This window comes from Parasteatoda tepidariorum, chromosome 3 (assembly GCF_982258835.1).
Source record: "Parasteatoda tepidariorum strain Cologne lab strain chromosome 3, Ptep-v5.0, whole genome shotgun sequence".
Taxonomy (NCBI): Eukaryota; Metazoa; Arthropoda; class Arachnida; order Araneae; family Theridiidae; genus Parasteatoda; species Parasteatoda tepidariorum.
Window position 1 is genome coordinate 87,564,867 of NC_141757.1, and position 19,029 is coordinate 87,583,895.

The 19,029-nt window shown below is 31.1% G+C and overlaps 1 protein-coding gene across 2 annotated transcripts; it reads right to left on the reverse strand.

The window, feature by feature from the left end:
- Positions 1 to 1,958: 1,958 nt before the first annotated feature.
- Positions 1,959 to 18,466, reverse strand: LOC107448043 (2-Hydroxyacid oxidase 1). Of its 2 annotated transcripts, none has more exons than XM_087159769.1 (9): positions 18,358 to 18,466; positions 14,425 to 14,592; positions 11,913 to 12,064; positions 8,698 to 8,962; positions 7,555 to 7,721; positions 7,328 to 7,419; positions 5,643 to 5,804; positions 3,627 to 3,696; positions 1,959 to 2,172 (listed from the first exon to the last, which is right to left on the reverse strand). In XM_087159769.1, exons 2-9 carry the CDS (start codon positions 14,565 to 14,567, stop codon positions 2,108 to 2,110), a joined length of 1,116 nt encoding a protein of 371 aa, XP_087015895.1. In that variant the 5' UTR covers positions 14,568 to 14,592; positions 18,358 to 18,466; the 3' UTR covers positions 1,959 to 2,107. The 2 variants fall into 2 exon arrangements, with proteins under 2 accessions (XP_087015895.1, XP_087015896.1); XM_087159770.1 differs by having other exon boundaries at positions 14,425 to 14,586; positions 18,358 to 18,458.
- Between the last annotated feature and the right edge of the window lie 563 nt (positions 18,467 to 19,029).

The window sequence follows — 19,029 nt, forward strand, 5'->3', positions numbered from 1 at the left end:
GTAACGATTAAGATTTAACCACATTCCGGTATTTTGGAATTTAGTGTACAACACTTCCAATTTTAATCTTTTCTTTAATTTCCGTTGTCTTTGCATTATTTAGATACATAAAAATCGCTTCATAACGTTATGATAAGCAATATGAATACATGGCAGCAAATAGTATTAAAAATACTGATACAGAAACGTCATTTCCAAATGGCAAGTAAACTATCTAGGTTGATTTTATTCTTGTTCGCTTCACGTAGGGAATCAAGGAGGCATAATTATCATAAGCGTGTAATTAACTGTTAGAGAAACTCATTTTCGATTAAATACAGCTATGAGCAACCAAAACTCTATTTTAAAGTTAACAATTATCTACAGTTTAAATTGAAACAATATAAAATGAAAATTATACATTGCGTTTATGCAATTATACCATGCGTTCCATTCTTCCGTATGGTACCGAATGCTGGAGTCCCCGGAAATCAGAAAAGAAAAACTTGAAACTTTTAAAAATATATGCCTAAAAATTATACTAAAAATCTTCTGGCCCAATAGTATAACAAATAAAGACCTTTTAACAAAAGCTAATATCCCATCTGCTAATGAAGAAATTTTAAAATGAAGATAGAGATGGCTCGGCCATGTACTAAGATTAATAGTGTTCGACCTACCCCCGGAGGAATTTTCGGAAAGGGATTCGACCCGTCACCCGTGACAACCAAAAATTGCAAAATTGCAGTAATGCAAAATTAAAACTATAACTCAGCCATATACTAAGAACAGATAGAAACTATCCTGCAAATGTTGCAAGCTCATGGGCGCCTGACGGAAAGAGAAAAAAAGGGAGATCGAGATGCATTAAGGAAGATCTTAGTAGAGCAGGATTAACTGGAAGAAGCGCGTTGTCTGGCCAAAGACAGAAGTGTGTGAAGAAAAAGACACGAGGCCTCATGTGCCAGTTCGGTATGAAGAGGATAAGTAGGTAGTAAGTATAATAAAAATCTTAGGTGAAATTCGAATCATCCAAAGCAAAATGTTCTATTATCGACAGTGTACCTCTTTCTTAACTTTGCAACTACTTTATACCTAATAAAAAGTAAACGAAAACATAAAAGATTTGCTTCAGCATAAAGTATTTTTGAAAACATCTCACAGTTAGATCTAATGTCTTAAAGGTGAGACGGGATGGTGTTTATTACGTTTACCCCTCTGAATCCGTTATTAGTGTTACTCACAATTGTTCCAAAACGTTTATATTTCATAGATATTCAATTCCCTTAACCCGCTCAAGACGTGATGACGCGATTATATTTTCACGATCCACGGTATCATATTACATGAGATCAGTCTTTCTAACTTCAGAAACCCATCATCACACAGACGAGATTTCAATTTGGAAAGTTTTATTTCAGGTTTTAAAAGGCACTAGATGGTGGTTGAAGTCCGTTATAATTTCGAATAATACCACACAGGCGTTGACCTTCAATCTGTGCTTTCTATTCCGATTTTTTTTCTCTTTTTTATCCGGGGTATTTGAACATATAAATAATTGCACACGTTTGACTTTTTCGAGAGGATTGGGGACTTCAAATATTCTCTGCTAGGTTTTTATTTATATTTTAATGAAACGGGAAAAGAATGGTTTACTTATTTGTTTATGTGGGCATAGACTTGCTGTTTGCAGTTACGAGTTTGCTACATGGTATTTGGTATATTTGGGTCAATTTTTTAACTATTACTTTTCTTTAATATCAAGAACGTTTAATTACAATATCTTCCCATACTATAAATGATAATAAACTATAAATTTCAGCGCATTTAATTGCAGTGAGTTTTTTATGTGAATTTTGAAGTGAAATTAGGCTTTAGAGGAAAAATTGCCCGGTCACATGCGTATGTATACTCTCAGAGTGTATGGGACTGCGGAAACGCTCTTTTGTACTTCCGCTGGTTCAGGTTACTAAACATCATTGCAATTATACTGCCTTTATTTAATTTATTTCGAACAACACAACGACAACCTTTACAAAATTTTTTCTAAAATATATAAATGAACTGCTGTTGTTACATAAAACAATTTACAATATATTACATTTCAATTGAAATATTGCATGACATTTTACATTTTACAACAGTGTCTTCTTCTCAATAAGTGAGGACCAACTTCTTTAACATCTCGGACTCCTAGAACAGGGAATGCATTAGTAAAATGTTTGACAAACATCACAATAATCTGCTTTATTTAACTTATGCTGTAGAGATACCTTTCCAAAACGTTTGTTGTCTAATTATTCAAAGTTCATAAACTTAAACTTTAGAAAAAAATTGCACTGAAATTAGACACTAGATCAGAGTTTTATAAGATATTAAGACATGCCAATTTCAACAGATAAAGGCACACAAGGAGCATGAAGTAATAACACTTAATCTCAGGATTATTTCCTCATTTTGGTATGACTAGAACTTTCACATTGCTGCTTAGACTGGCGAATGCACAAAAATTAAAAATATTTTTATGCTGTCTCAATCAACACAAGGGAAAAATTATTTAACACTATGAAATGCTGTATATTGTTATGTTTTCGTTTTGACGCAAAATGTGTTTTTTTTAATACTGGAGATTATTTTGCTTGCATTTAATGTCTTGAGAGTTTTTTTTACAGTCTTTATTTCCAAAATGTAAAATGAAAGAACGTTAAATAATTTGGCGTGAAAAAGTATAAGGACAAATTAGTATTATTTCACTATTTCGAGACATTATGAAGGAGATAATTATATTTTCTTGAGAAAAGTTTATGAAATAGAGCAATTAAAATTTTTACTAAGCAAATTCTCTTCATGTGCGTAAAGTTCAATTTTTAAAAAATATTACATGGTGAAGCATTTGTAAATTACTAACCTAATACTCCAGTAGTAGAATAGAATTTACGGAGTGAATCTGCATCACTATCTTCAAGTTCAAATTTGTCAGCGAACTCAATTTAGTCAGATAGATTATTATTCTGAAAATTCAACTTAATCTGACATACATATAGCCAAATTTGCATGCATGATGTCCTAATAAATAAAAACTTTTTGTTGTTTTAATTTAAGTTGATTTTGATACAATGAAACTAAAACATAAAATATATGCAGCTAAGTCTGTAATCAAATAATAAAAAAAATTACACAAGATATTTTCGGCTCTCTCAATTTAGCTCTTTAATTTTTATTCGAAACAAGTATAGAATTGTTTTATAAAGCAGTTTCAGCATTTCCTCCTTCACTTGTTTATTTAAAAAAATAAAAATAAAACGAATGAAAAATAATCTGCAGATAAATTAATAATCTTCAGATTCATTAATGATCTGCCGTGCTGCCCGGTTTCTGCTACCAGACCTAATAACAAGTTACAGTGTCGAAGTTGTTAAAATAATTTTTTAGACATATTATTTTTATATTCGTATTTTAAAATGATACAACTAAAACAAAATGAGTAATAAATTCTTAAAATGTTGTATTGTTTTAATTAACATATGGGCACCTATAGAAGTATTTTGATGACATATAATGGTTCTTTTTAGTTCTTTACAAGTACAAGATAAAATTTCTTAGACCGTTTTACAATGGTTTCTTAGAAATATCTAACATTTAACTACCTGCAAGATGCATTGCCCTATCTAATTCAGATTTCAGAATTTGAAGAATATTTTGAACTCCCTCTTGACCCTGTAAAAAACATAATTGAAAAATTAAACAATAATAAAACAATTTCTGAATTATTTTAAAATTTTTTTTAAACAAATGTTAGATTTTATTCCGACTATTAGCTTCAAGAATGTTTTGCAATAAACAATAAAGTAAAATAAAATAAATTAATAAATGTGTTGATATCCCATAAATAAAGTTAAGTTTAAATTTTTCGGCTGATATTATTATGGAAAGAAATTGAATATTTGTTTAGTAAAAATAAAATTAAAGCTTTCCGCAGTAACTCTTTAAGGTTTTTTTAATAACCGTCGTTGAACAGCAGACACAATTTTTAGGTTTACGACTACTAATGTTCAACTCTGCAGTCTTGTAATTTTGAAACCAATCCAGAAGAGAAGGGAACTCTTGGATCAAGTATTGGGAGAAATTTGCCTTCTTGGAGAACTTCCTTTAAGGGTTTGAGGCGGTTAAGGATTCACAAATTTGTGACCAATGACATGAATGTAGGAATGGTTCATCATTGTGTACAAGCCGCCTTTACTTGCTAGACCACATTGCACCAACTGAAGTACTTTATTTTTAATATGAGAAAATAAGTGCCTTTTATAATCAGATTGATGATTACAAAGCTGCAAAAATTATGGAGAGAAGATAAATGGCATTTTGAACTGATGTTAAAATAATTCGTAATTTCAATTAAAAGAAGCATGATCTTTAATACAAGTATTGATTGTTTAGCATAAATATATTGTTTTACAGGGAACCAATAATCAATTTTGAATTTTTATTAATTATCAGCAAGGAGAAATTGTAAGTAACCTTAAGTTTTAACAAGACAATAAAAAAAGAGCTTATTTTTAATTGCGAATTTAAATACAACATTTAATGTTTTTCACTCTAAAACGCTATTTATAATGATATTACACACTTTTTTAAAATGTAATATTCATCAAAATACTCCCTGATATTGTTTAAAGAAAAGTATTTAAAATTTTTTCACTTAATAATAGTGCAATGTATGGAAGCATCGCTTTCTTGCAAATTGCGGTCCTTCTCACCTAGGTACTTGATAAATCGGCACTAGATTATAGCACAATATATAAAAAAATCTTTTTATTTTCTTTTAAATTCTGTTTTTTTCCCCATCACATCATGATACTTTATAAATTGGCACTAGATAATAGCACAATGTATAAAAAAATCTTATCTCTTACTTGAAAAATTGTCGTTTTTTTCACCACGGTACTTTATAAATTGGCCTTAGATAATAGCGCAATGTATAAAAATATCTTATCGCTTACTGGTAAATTGTGGTCTTCTTCAACAAAAATAGTCTTGAAAAAAAAAAGCTATCTTAAAGAGTTTGAAAATGTAACTTAACATTATATTGCTCCTGTTAAGTAGCGCATTTCCGTAGCAGGCATAATTGGCCAGGTGAATCATGGAGGCTAAAATTTCGGCAACGAATTGAGGTCAATATTACGCATCAACCGCCTTTACTCCCCAGACAAGCTGGTACAAATCGATGAAAAGTTAGGTGGGTTTCAAGCCACCATGGGGTATCGAACTTCAGTTCTCCTTAATAAAAGCTCAGTGTCTTAACCACTAAACCATCGCAACTCATCAGAAAACACAATTAAATCGATAAAATGTTAATATTCATTATAAATCTTATTATTGAGAAAGAAACGTTTCCAGTTAAAATCCTTGGAAAATTTTCTCCTTGGAAATATATTTCTAAAATAAAAAAGTTGACTTTTGAAAGAAGAAAAAATTAAAGCCTTCAGTTAATATTAAATACTTCTGATACCGTAACATTTGGTATTACCGTAGGTTCGCTTCAAATGTGCTTTCTGCAAAAAACATAATTGACCTTATGCATTTGTAATGCAAATGAACGTTAAACTGTTTCAAAATATTTTTCTTTAAAAATCAGCTCAATTATGAAATATAAATCTGCTTACTGAATGAGCTAATCCCCATATCAATGGTCTTCCAATGAAAACTACTTTTGCGCCCATTGCTAACAATTTAAGCACGTCACTTCCCCAACGAACTCCTCCATCAGCATAAACCTCAACATCTGTTCCCTTTAAAGCAGCAACTATTTCTGGTAAGACATCAATCTAGAAAGATAAACAATTAGAAAATCAAAACATAGAGTTTTGATAGAGTCAATCAAAACATAGAATCAAAACATAGAGTTTTGAAAACATAGAGTTGAAAACAAATCCAATTTAAGTGCCTTACAATTGAGGTAAAGACATAATTTCGAATTATGTTTACCATCTAACGGTGAAGAATTATTAACGAGTAATTAGATTAAATATTTAAAATGTTATTAAAATTTTTTAAAAATTGCCAATTTGGCGAGGTTTTCCCACCTAAATGAAAGTCATCAAAATCACTGAATAATTCTCACTTTTTGTAATCAATGAATAATTCTCACTTTTTATGAGCTCACATAATCCAGCATTGGACAAACTTTTAAAAGATTAAAAAGTTAGAACACTTTTTAGTTTAGCTTAACTGGAGCTTTTCTTCAAACAGCCATTTTGTGCCATTTTCATAATTAGCATATTAAGCGTTGGATAAAGATAGGCTTAACTTGACCTAACAGCCGTGATTAACTGTTGCAAATTCTCAGCAATTATAAAAAATAGCATATCGTTCGAAAAATATTTTATCTCATGTAGTGAAAGAGCCTGCGTATACAGTTTTATCAGAAGCGCAAGGTAAGCATTCCAGTGAATTTGAGAAAAATCAACTTTAAAGAGTATAGAACAATCAGAATGTTTTAGAGCATCTTTTTCCATCAGAAGTTTGCTTATTTAACAGTTTGACTGTTATAACCATCTTCTTTGATATATTCTTCTACCATGCTCTATAGTTAGTGAGGAATTTTAGAAAATCTAATGTCTGTTGCAACATAAATTACTTTATTTTAAGGTTATTCTTCGAATCATTTGCTATAATAAGAAATAACCCTTTTCAGAGAACAATATTCTATTTTTAAAACAGTTAATTTGTAACAATTATGTATAAATGCTATGTTACATTTTGCCCAATTTTAGCTTGCATCATCTATATTAATTTCAAAAATGGTGAAAAATGTCAATATTAAAAAAAAGCCACAGTCAGGTGATAGTTCGAAGTTCTTATGATTTAATTTTGATCTAAATTTTTAATTTCTTAATTTTCGAAAAGTTATTCCAAACCTGAATTGTTTAGGCTGAAAACTGAAAATTATTCATCGATAATAACGAGCTTCATCTAAGTGAAAAAATCTCGCAAAATAGGAGTTATTTTTAAAAAAAAGTTTACTAATACGTATCTTTAATGTTTGAGCTATTTGTTCTGTTTGGTTCTGATATTTCTTTTCAACAAGACAGTATAGATAGTTTGAAATCAAAAATTCGCTTCAAGTTTGAATTAATCAAACTGGGACATTTCATTTTTATTTGGCAAAACAGCTTCAAAGAACATCCTTATAACAAAATTAAAACATTGACATATTTAATATTTATTAAATAAAGCTTGACACATTAATCATAACGTACACAATGAATATTAAATATTCAAAGACTGATTTACGACAAGACTGATTTAGTTCAGTTGTTTGAGATATGGGAAATCTCTATTTTCTTACCACAGAACTAACACCATCTAACTGACGTCCTCCATGGTTGGACACCCATACCGCAGCCACACCGTATTCTGAAGCCTTTTTAGCATCTTCAGCTATTTAAAACAAATGTACTCTTAAGATGAGATATCATTTTGAGTAAACTATATAAAAAGGAACTTTTTGTTGATCACGCATTAATTTAAATCATATTTTAACAGTTAAAAAATGAGCAGTTATAAAGATATTACCAGTTATAATTCCTTTTAAAACAAGAGGGAGTTTCGTTATACTCTTTATCCATTTTACATCTTCCCACGTGATGTTACAAGTAAATAGATTCCTTTGCAAGTCTACGTGATTTGGAATCGATCCATCTTTGCTGAGAGTTCTAATGGCGTCTATAGCGTTTGGAACACTAAATAAATTAAATAAATAAGAAAAAGCAAACCAATCATACAAGGAACACAGAAAGTTTATTGAAAAAAAAAACATTGTAAAATATTTTTACAAGACATATTTACGAATGTAGATTAGAAAAGACATAGCTATGTTTTTTTTTAATATTTTTATTTATCATCTTTGTATGTCAAAAAAATTATTTAAATAAATAATCCCAAGAAACTGAAGCGGCAAGATATTACTTGATTAAACACTTCATTTACTTCAAAGGCATGCGATTTGGAAATAACAGTAAACATGTTTCAAACGTTAAAAAATTGGCGCAAATTTTCAAGACTTGTCACACGTGAATGAGAAGAAACAAAAGTGTTTTGAAACATGAAATGTGAAATTGCCAATAAAAAATAGAAAAATAAAGGTGACTTACAAAACTAGGAAAAACCACAGTAGCCGAGAGAGAAAAAAGATAACTGTTCCTGCAGTTCATTTATGTCGCTCTAGAGTTGCACAATTGATTATTGGTGACGGTCTGGGAAGCATTCCTGAGGATGATTGCGATTTAAAATTGTGATGGCAAACAGAACAAGAAAAATCACAGTGGTAAGTCAGGGTAAAATGCATTTCCACGTGCCATGGAGAGATTGTGAGAAACTAACGTGGTTCCTTAGTTAACGACATTAGTTTTTCATCACCTCTCCATGGCACGTTGAAATGCATTTTACTTTGATCTGTCCCTCTAGGTTACTGTGGTATCATCAAAAATCATGAAAATCATCATTGTATCATCAGATATCTGTAACTAACGAAAAAAAATCAAGAAAAAGAAAATTAAAAACTTAATCTAAAATTCAAGATGGCAAAGAAAGCGGACTCTTAAGTTGGAAAATTCAAAAAACTTTGTCCTTGGTCAAATTCATCTGCTCGCTGTTGTATATTCCTGTATGTTTAATTATTTCTGGAAAGAAGCAACGGGATTAAAAATTTATTTCTACCTTAAGTGTGGTGGCATCTGTATTCCTCCAGCTTTCCACATCTTTAGTTGTAAACCAACGACTGGTGTATCTACTGTAAGGACAATAGCTTTGTAGCCATTGACTTCTGCTTTCCTAATCAGATCCTCATTGCATGATCGGATTCGGGCCATGTAGAGTTGCATAAATAATGGCGAGGATCGATTTGGAACACTACGAGCAACATCTTCTAAAGAAGTATTAGAAACTGTGCTTAGAGTGTAAACAGTCCTCATTTCTTCAGCAGCTGTAAAAGAAGGTTTTAAAGTATGATTATAAAATATATCCAAATATATTCTCTTTTGGGAAGAGAAAAAAAAAGAATCTTTTTAAAATTCGCTCTGAAATAATGTATTTTTTTTAAACATGGACGTTATACCAAGGGAGAATTCCTTCGTAGCGAATTCTCTTCCATTTTCATTGGTAATTTTAAATTTAAAATACAGAAAAAGTGGGATCAGGTAATCCTTGAGTAAGCCACGAAGTTCTAACTGCTAAAAAGAAATCCAAAAAATGAAAATTAAGGCGAATTATGAGAGGGTTACTCAGAGTTGCGCTATGGGCAAGTTCTCCAAATTCTGCTTGAATATATGAATATTTTTGAAATATTTTTTCAACATTCGAAACCTTATGGTTTACTCTAGGTTTGCCTTAACTCACTTTTTCTATTCAAAAATAACAAATGAAATGAAGATTAAATGGTGAATTTGAGATTTAAAGTTTTTCTAGTATTACAGCATCCTCTTAAAGTCATTGATGAATTTTTGATTATGATATATGAGGATAATTTGTAATGACAAAGTTATGGTTATGACTTAATGATGAAATATGTTTTATGTTTAAAGTATGTTATATGTTTAAAATATGATTTTTTTAAAAAATTTCAAATGAGATTTGCATCGATAAGCGTATTTCTAACAACAAACTTTAACCGCAGTTTTCTTGAAATCATCATTCACAATTGCTGAATAGCTCACTGGTACATCTTCAAAATTGATAGACTTATGCTAAAAAGCATTAATATCACCTCTAAATTCTTATCAAAAAGTGAAAAGTTTTGACTTTTAGGTAATTTTTTTCGTTAAGAAAAGGAATTTTTCAATATTTTTTTAAATAAAAGATTTAACGAAAACGAAAGACAATCTCTCTAACTGTGCGTCTTTTGGTTATTAAAACTATTCATTTTTAATGATTGTTAAAAATGAAAAACGATTTGTTTCAAACTAAAGATAGGAAATTTTAAATGAATATAAAAGTTTCGTTATTATTTTCGATACAAACTGTCCCTAAAAATGTTTTTTCAGAAAATAAAAGTTTTGATTGCACAATATTTTAAGTGTCTACACAAAATGTGATGCTACAATCTTTACATGCCATTAACTTAATTGTCATAGCCAAAAATGGATCTTAACTTTCTTCATCACAATTCCTTCACGCACAATGGGTTTCAGTTAATGACATCCAGTACAGCTGTTTTTACATAGTTTCTTATTATGAAACTTAACAAAACTAAATTATTTGACTTCCTTATGAACTTGTGTACAAAAGTATCTTAGAATTAAAACCAGATGAGCGAAAATGTTAATAGAAATTTATTCAATCTATGTGAAACAACAAACGTATGCTAATTTATAAATAAGGAAGTAATAAACCAAGTGAAACTAATAATTATTTCAAATGAAATTGACGATGTTTTTTTATGAGTTGATGAAAACTGAAACGTCAATCTAAAGCTCGATAGTGATTTGATAGTTTTAAATGCAGAGATTGTGATGACACAATTCGATACCTGCAAGTGATGTAGAGTGGGCATCTTGATCCTGATTGATTGTAGAAATGTAGCACTTGCATACGTTAGCAACTGTTCTTTCCCTTCTATTTCGAGTAAGCCAAGCCCGTCAAGTATCAATTCTTTTAAGTAACTCATTCTAGATTCTTTCACAAAGATTTTAATTCTTTCACAATCTATTTCTTACTTAACACAAAGATAGACACGAAGCCATGTAGAACATAAACAAACCAATAATGTATGGAAGTTGTCAGGTACACAAAACAAAAATATATCAAGGTTATATAATAAAAGACGTAAACAAATAATAAATCTAAGTTAAGTAAAAGAAGTAGATGAGAAAGAATTTTAATTCAACAAATTTGATGTGCGATGCGCCTCTGTATTTATTTCACTTCACGTTAAATAACATTCTAACTTATGTGGAGAAACTTAGCTCAACTTTAACTCGTCAGTTTGCTTATAAACGATCAGTTGACGCTGACGTCATAGTTCACATGTGTGGGTATTTGTGATCGTCTTCTCCTTGAAGTGCAAGTACCAAGAAAAAGAAAAGTAGCATATACGAACGTGCAAATTTAAAACAAAATTTTAATAACTCTGAAATTGTGAATTGGTGTCAGAGCTTTATAACATTGTTTCATTTAGCTTCTTTGAATGAGTAATATTGTTTAAGTCAATGCTCGTTTTTTCTTGGAATTCAACTTTATGCTGGGTGTTCCGCAATTCTACCGAAAAATTCCGACATATGACAAAAGTGTGAAAATTTCGCATAAAATAAGGGTTGCAAAACACGTGAGAATCGAAAAAAAAAACTCATGCAGGCTTCGAATTCTTGCTGAAAAAACAACAAAAGGTGCTACAAACTCGCTAACTACAAAAATATTTATTTAATTAGATATTACAAGAGTTTCTCAAAGTGGTACCCACTGTTGTCGTTACACAGTCTACAACAACGTAAAAATGATTCCCGGACGCACTCGAAAATTTTGCCGCCAAAGGGATGACAATCGAAACGACAATCGGTGAGTATGCAAGCATATCATTAACTAGTGATTAAGACGACCACATAGAAAAAAATCTCGCAGATGTAGATCCGGTGAACTTGGAGGTTATGCAAAAGGCCTCATGTGGTGTGTTCGCGTTTTTTACGATTTTAATCTACTTTAAATTGTTTGCTACTCTTTGTTCGATATGGGTTTTGACTTTCTTAATACCTTTTATCACCGATAAGAATTTGTCTATCGCATTATGGAACACTATGTTTGTAATCCAATTCAAGGGAATAAAAAATTCAAAAATTGAAAATTTCGAATGGACATCTTCCCACCACAAGTTATGGTGGGTGAACAGAAGACAATTAATCAATATTTACTCCAATTAATTTTAAATTAACCTGATTTTTTACCTTTGGAAGCAGCTATTTCTCCATCGGGATGTGCTAATCTTTGATAGGCGGTTGGTGCCAATCCTATGGGTATGGAAATTTTGTGCCCAAGAATTGTGGTGGATAAATCTCTTTCTGGTGGGTTTAAAAGCATTCTTGGTATGAATGTGTATCTGAAGCAAAATAATCGAAAAAAATATTTAGTTTCTCTGTATCAAAATAATAAAATGTAAATGTCATAACTCAATGTAAATGTCATAACTCAATGTCCTGTATTGAAGTGTCTATACAGGATATAATAATAATAATAATACAATGTTTTAAGTTGAGAGAATTTTCATATTTTGTCGATAACTATCGAGATAGTAGGCCAATTTAAATGAAGCTTGGTATGAATTTGGTTAGTATAATACAATCAAAATAACTATTCAACAGTTATATTGCATACAAGCGTCGGAGTCAGAAGACAGGACTTGCAGAATTGAACAGCAAAATTTGTTAATTAGGAGTTTTATCCCATTTGAGTTAATTTACATTGGAATACAGACACCATATTCTGATTTTGGGAAGAAAATTAGACAGTTTAAGGTATTCTAGTGGCAACCGGTGTAACTCAATCAGCAACACTGTTTTCATACCTTGAATGGTTGCCGGTGGGTAGTTGATTGTTACAATTGTTCTTTTTAAAGCACTGCGGACCTACTTCCTCCCAGTTTGAGATCTAGAAATCTAGCTGGCATTCCACACAACTTACATATTCACTTTCGATATTAAATTCAATTAAATGTAAGAATCGTGCGGCATGTGTCGACAGCCATTAAAGTAAAATTAGGGCTATCTACACACATGAAGTGGTGAACATATTGTTCTTTCACATTACCTCCATACCTCCCATTAGGGCCGGGATAGCCTGGTCGGTAGGGCGTTGGGCCCATATCCAAGAGGTCGTGGGTTCGATCCTCGCCGGCCGAAGACTCCCCGTGTAGTAAATGGTGACTGATGCACGTTAAATCTGTCGAGTCTCAAAGTCCTCCATGTTCCCACAACAAATCAATACCTCTGGGGGTACTGATCCAGGAGTTTCCTTGTCTTCTGGATTGGTTCAAAATTACAAGGCTACGGAGTTGAACGTAAGTAGTCGTAAACCCATGAAATTGGGTCGGCTGTTCAACGACGGTTATAAAATAAAATAAAAAAATACTTTACACAAGCCTCATTGCCTCTTTTAAACACATGGAGGAAAGTATAATATATCTAAACATTTGTAGACATTCATCGCTACCATAATGGTCAAATTCTTGAACAGTTCTAGGTTAAGGAAGTAAGTCCCCGGCTCTCTTCCTGTAAAACATGAACCAGAGACACCTTACCTGTCCTCCAATATTTGAGAAAATGACCATCATGGCAGAGAGTTTCGATGGTCTAAACAGGCTTCATGTTGGGTAGTTGCTCACTCCATATTTTCGAAAGCATAAGTGTGTGAATATAAGGAAGAGATCTTAGAGCGATATATTAAATATTTTGAACGCACAGTAGGAACTAATGTTATTTAAATGTACAATAAAGCATGACAACGAAGAGTCAATCTTGTCATCAATTTTCTAGAATGTGGGGATTTTCGTCGTTTTAAAACCGATATTCATAGGCCTTATAGAGAATGTCTAGGCATAGGCCTCACCTTATAGAGAATGTCTTGAACACTCCAGGGATGGCTATTGCAATTCTCAATTCCCTTCAGGTTACTATTTCAGGGTACATCGAACAATAATTTCGTCAAGGTGACAAAATAACTATCACCACTTCCTCGAGGAAACAAATTTTGTCAAAGTATTTCGTCATTCAATTTCCCCCCCAAAACACTTTCATAGCGTTTGATGTATTAATTACTTGAGCATTGGCGCCATGTAGGGGGATGAAGGTTGCGCAAATAACACAAGTAGGACAGATAGGTCAGAGAGATAAATTATACACATGCCTAAAGCGGGATTCAAACTAAGTATCTTCCTAGTTCGAGAACAACTAAATAATCAGGCACTACTGTCGGTTTACTTTTTCAATTAATTTTCGATCGTCTAGTCTTCTTTCTAGTTAACAATCTCCCACAATGAACTGCGATGAGATTCCGAGTTAAGGAAAATTTTGTCACATATTCGAGTTTTCGTGTTTAGTCACAAATCACGCGATTTCGTGATGAAATGATTCTCAAAATTAACGATTAATAGCTCAAAGATTTCTAAATCGTCAAAAGTGATAGTTTTATAGCTGAAAGTGCAAACTTCATCTGAAGCAGCTCCCTAGTTAAGGATTTATCAACAAAATATGCAAACTCTTTTAATATAAAATCCCAGTGCAATAAAGCCACAATTGGCCACTTTTTAATTTAAGAAGTTGTTTCAATAAAAAAATTATTTTTATCAAGGAGTGAAAACTTAAATATTCTTTTTCATTCAATGTACACTATACTTTTTTTTCTAATGTAATTAATTTAAGGTATGTACAAAGATTTTATGAAAGGTTGAAAAATGATACTAACCTTGTGTAAGAAAGCAGGTTTTCATTCAAAGTCCAATCTCGCTCAGCTCCTTGACTGAAGAAAGCCCATGTTCTGTGTTCCAAGTGCTTTTCAGCATACTCTTCGTAGTCTTTCAGGCATAGCATTTTTTTGCTGCTTTCCATTTTTCAATTCTCTCTCTCTCTCTCTTTTTATGCAGAAAATAAAAGAATACAAAAGTTCTAAGTCAACAAATTATTTTCACGTCACTTAACGAGGACTGTAGAAAGTGGAGTGATAAATTATTGTTACATTTTTTCGCGTCTTTTGTTTAAGGAAAAATGTATTTTATTATTTAATATTTACTAATATATTTAGAAATTAATGACAGAAAATGTGACGCTGAATAGCTTGAGACCAGTGGTCGGTAGTAGCTCACTACAAGTTGTGAAACTACTGTAGTTGCTACATTTTTTGTAGCGTGTATTATAGTGCGCGACATTTTTTAAAAAAAAAGTAGTGCAGTAAGTTGTGCAATACGAGAAAAAAAAACAGTAGTTTGTAGCGATCCTGGCAATAACTTTTTACGTTATCTTAGTAAAGAAACAGGGCTCTAACATAACTAATTTTTAGAATTTGATAGGTAAAAATATTCGCTGGTCTGACGAAATTTAAAATGGTCCTATGAGTAAACAGGATTTGCGTATTTAGAGTAACTTATAACTAATATTTAAGCTAACCATTAAGAATAATATACAGGGTAAATTCCCTCCGGGTTTCGAAGCGTTATAGTAAAAAAATGAAGACGAATATGGCAAAAAAGAACATATGAAATTATTCCGAACGTATTCAAGTTTTAATTTAAGCAGTTGCCGGTAGATGGCAGTAACATGTACCACTGAAGCCAGTTGTAGTAAAGAAAAATGGCGTTTATGAGTAACCCTGCATAATTTATCACTTTGGTCACACTTTTACATGCGAATGCACACTTGTGAAACAAAGGAATGGAACATATTTTCGATATACTTAATTTTTTAGAAGAAGTAAAAAAAGCATTCAACACTTCACGAAATTGGAAAGTATTTGATAATTTCCTAGCATTTCTAAAATTAAATATTCACTGTCGTGCGAGGCCTAAAAAGTTGAATCAAATGAACAAATTCGAAAAAAATTGTTTTAGAATAATAAATCGGCTCATGTAAACATGAATAAATATTTCTAAATAATTCTTCATGTATGATATAAGTGAATTTTTTATTCAAAACCATTGTGAACATAGGTGTAAATTAATTTCTTGAGCAAAGATCGGATCCTTAAAGTATTGAAGTAGCGACTACTTTTCGAAAGTAGTTCGTATTGCACTTAAAAAAGAGTAGTTGTAACTGTAGTTGTAGCTAACATTTGTAACAAAGTAGTTGCAGTAAACTATAAAAGTAATGTACTTTTTCCGACTACTGCCTGAGAGGCATTAATGCAAAAGTTAGGTCATTTTGATAAATTTTTTGCATATTTAAAATCGGGTGTCTCATAATCAACACCTTTACTATATATTTATGAAATCATTGTCATAAATTAAAAAAAAAACATTCATATTGGTGATTGAAAGATAATGTTTAAAAAGAGGAAAAAAAGGCAAGAACGCTGGTGAAATTTGTGTAAACATGAGTGAAAAATTTGGGATGAAAGACATTAAAACTAGTTTGATAACCTCTTGGAACTCGGAGGTGTTTTTAATAATCATATTTCAACTCCACCTTCTCTCCAGCAATTAAACTTATTTTGATACTTTTGTTCATCCTCACTTGTGATTTCTTGGATTTCGAGGGAGTTTTTTCTACATTTAAATAATAATTCACTATTCCTAATATGCATGCTATTTTTTTTTTTATCAAAGATTCTAAAAAAATATATATTAAGGGTTGTAATTATAAAACAGTGAGTATAATTTTTCTGACAAATGCTGTCAGCCAGTTTATATTCGATGCGTTGAGGGTTAATTTTCCTCTCAAGCTATATGAATTGTCTTTCGCTTGGAGTAAATGTGATTGTCGTCAGATCAGGAATTATTCGGGTTTTAAAGAGTTTTTTGATCACGATATTTTCAAAAATAATTTTTGGAATGCATAATCTATATATATATTTCTCTTACACGGCAACAAAAAGAGCCTCATTTCAACTCCCCGAATGGCAACGCTGGGAAATCGACCAATGATTGCCGCTAAAAATTTCATATGCCAAATCTAGCTGAGGTGGCTCAACATATAGCGCTTTTAAAAGCGGAAACTGAAATAACCAGAGAGAGCATTATCAGCTGCGGCAATCTCATACTATTAAGCTAGGCAGAAGTGAGTAGTCTTTGTCGATAGATCTCTATTTTAGTATTTTGTCGAGAGCGCTTTTTTCACGAATTTATATATTACGAATTTATTTGACGATTTTTGATTTATGTCATGAATTTATTTGCTTTATTATTGTTATTAGTTATTCATTGAAAAATGAGCCTCAGTCGTGCTGTTACGCTTTAAGATTTTATACTATAGCACATTTCTAGTAGGTTTAACAAATTACATGTCATTTATTTGAATTCAAATTTATTTTAATGACTTAGTATTTACTAATATGATGTAATTTTTTTTTAAAAAAAAAGTTGTTATATGGATTTGAATGATTGTTTTGAATTCTTAGAATTTTGTGCATTTGCAATGTACCTAAGTTAGTAGCAAGCGAAGCGAGCTTGGTTTGCGAAGCAAACCATATAAGATTGCGTAGCAATTTTTGGGGGTTGGCGAGCGTTAGCGAGCAGGGGGCGCAGCCCACTAGTATTAAATTAATTGCAGTAAAAAAGATACAGCTTTTCTTACATTTGCCAAATATGTCAATGAAATATTCTTTTTTAAAATAAGTGAGTTTCAAACTCATCAACTCTACAAATTTTACATTTTTCGCAAGATTTATTCAAACTTTAACAGCATGTTTGTTAAGTTTTGTGACGAGCATTTTTCACATAATCAACCCATAAGAGCATTTATATTCAAAAAAATTCATTTATTATTTATTTTATGCTAGTTCAAATCATTTATGTAAACAAATCAAAATAAAAAATAATATTTTTAAAAACCACGTTTTTGTAGTGGAGAATTATGATAAAAAAATGAAAATTTGAAAAATGAAAAACGTGGGGAGCATGAAATTCATAACAGTAATGTTATATTAGTGTGTGTATGTGTGCTCGTCAGAACATGTACATGTATATCTGTAATTGTAATTGTATCTGAATGTGTATGTGAAATATGTTTTTGTATATGCATGTGCATGTGGATGTGTAGGTGGATGTATATGTGGATGTGTATGTGGCTATGCATGTGTATAAGTAAGAAAATGTGTATATGTACTGGCATGAATTTCATGCTCCCCACGTGTTTCGTTTATTTTTTAATTATTATACTCCACTACAAAAACGTGTTTTTTAAAAATAAAATTTTTTATTTTGATTTTTTTTTTGTATTCACTTCCAAAATCTAAATTTTTTCACTCACTGTACACAAAATATTTCAAGTGACATGTGACACTAATTTGAAATAATCGAATCGACAACAAAAGACAATCGCGAAAATATTAATTCTTCTTTAATTTTAATTTTACTTTACTTTGCATGTCTTCTTTCTCTTCATTTTCATGCATTGTCATTCAATTCTGAACTATGTGCCAAATTTGAAGTCTGTAGCTAGTCGGGAAGTTAGTTTAAAATCGATTACAAAATTCCATCCGAACAGACATACACGAAGGCAAGTTAATATAAACGTGGTAATAATCTGCAAATAAACGCATTTTATTTTGTTCATCACGCGGTTAATAAAATTTACCGTAAAAAAAAAAAACAATTTTCGTTAAAGCTATTTATTTTTGCCGCAAATTTAAAACTGAAAAAAATATAGAACTCGTGCTAGAAAACAAAGTAAAAGAAAACATGCTTACTTTGGCAGATTATGGAATTGACTCTTCGCGCGTGAACTCTTAGTAACAGGCAAGGATTAAATAAACGGAGGTGATTGTTTCAAAACAATGGTCTGAGCTTGACGTAAATCTCTTATTATCTGATACGAAGGTTGTGTTTAAGTTCTCGATTTTCCTGATATTTTTATTCACCTGATATTATTATACATTTTTTCATGTTACGTAATTAAATATAAAGTTTGCAATTTTGGAAAGTAAAAGTGAGAATTTATATCGTTTTAGAATATCAATTAAACAATAAATTAATGGAAGTTTAATTAATTTATTATACATGCTACATCGCTTGAAGTATTTTATCACAATAATATTGCTCAATTCGTTGAACTCTCAATACATTAAATTAAACGATACGTTAACGATATATTAGAGTATTAACGAATTCTTCTTAAATTTGTTAGTACAATGTTATAGTTCAACGTGAAAATAATTTTATACCTTAAATTTTATACCTTATTAAGATTGTGACGGATTGAAATTATGACTGCGTTGTTGTTCATCCCAGATTCTCTTCTCTATTTCTTTTGTATTACCCATTACTCATTGAAGTATTTTTTTACTTTGTTAACTTCCATTTTAATCCCTTAAATTTATCTCTGTAAGCTGTAAGCTAATTCATCCATTTTGACATCTTCC

What these genes read in the sequence shown, in the direction of transcription:
- LOC107448043 (XM_087159769.1), bottom strand. Translation starts at nt 14,567, where the DNA reads ATGGAAAGCAGCAAAAAAATGCTATGCCTGAAAGACTACGAAGAGTAT. An exon ending in AGAAATAGCTGCTTCCAAAG is followed by an intron (nt 8,963 to 11,912) that starts GTAAAAAATCAG and finishes CTTCTTTTACAG; the next exon opens with CTGCTGAAGAAATGAGGACT. An exon ending in TAGATGGTGTTAGTTCTGTG is followed by an intron (nt 5,805 to 7,327) that starts GTAAGAAAATAG and finishes TTATCTTTCTAG; the next exon opens with ATTGATGTCTTACCAGAAAT.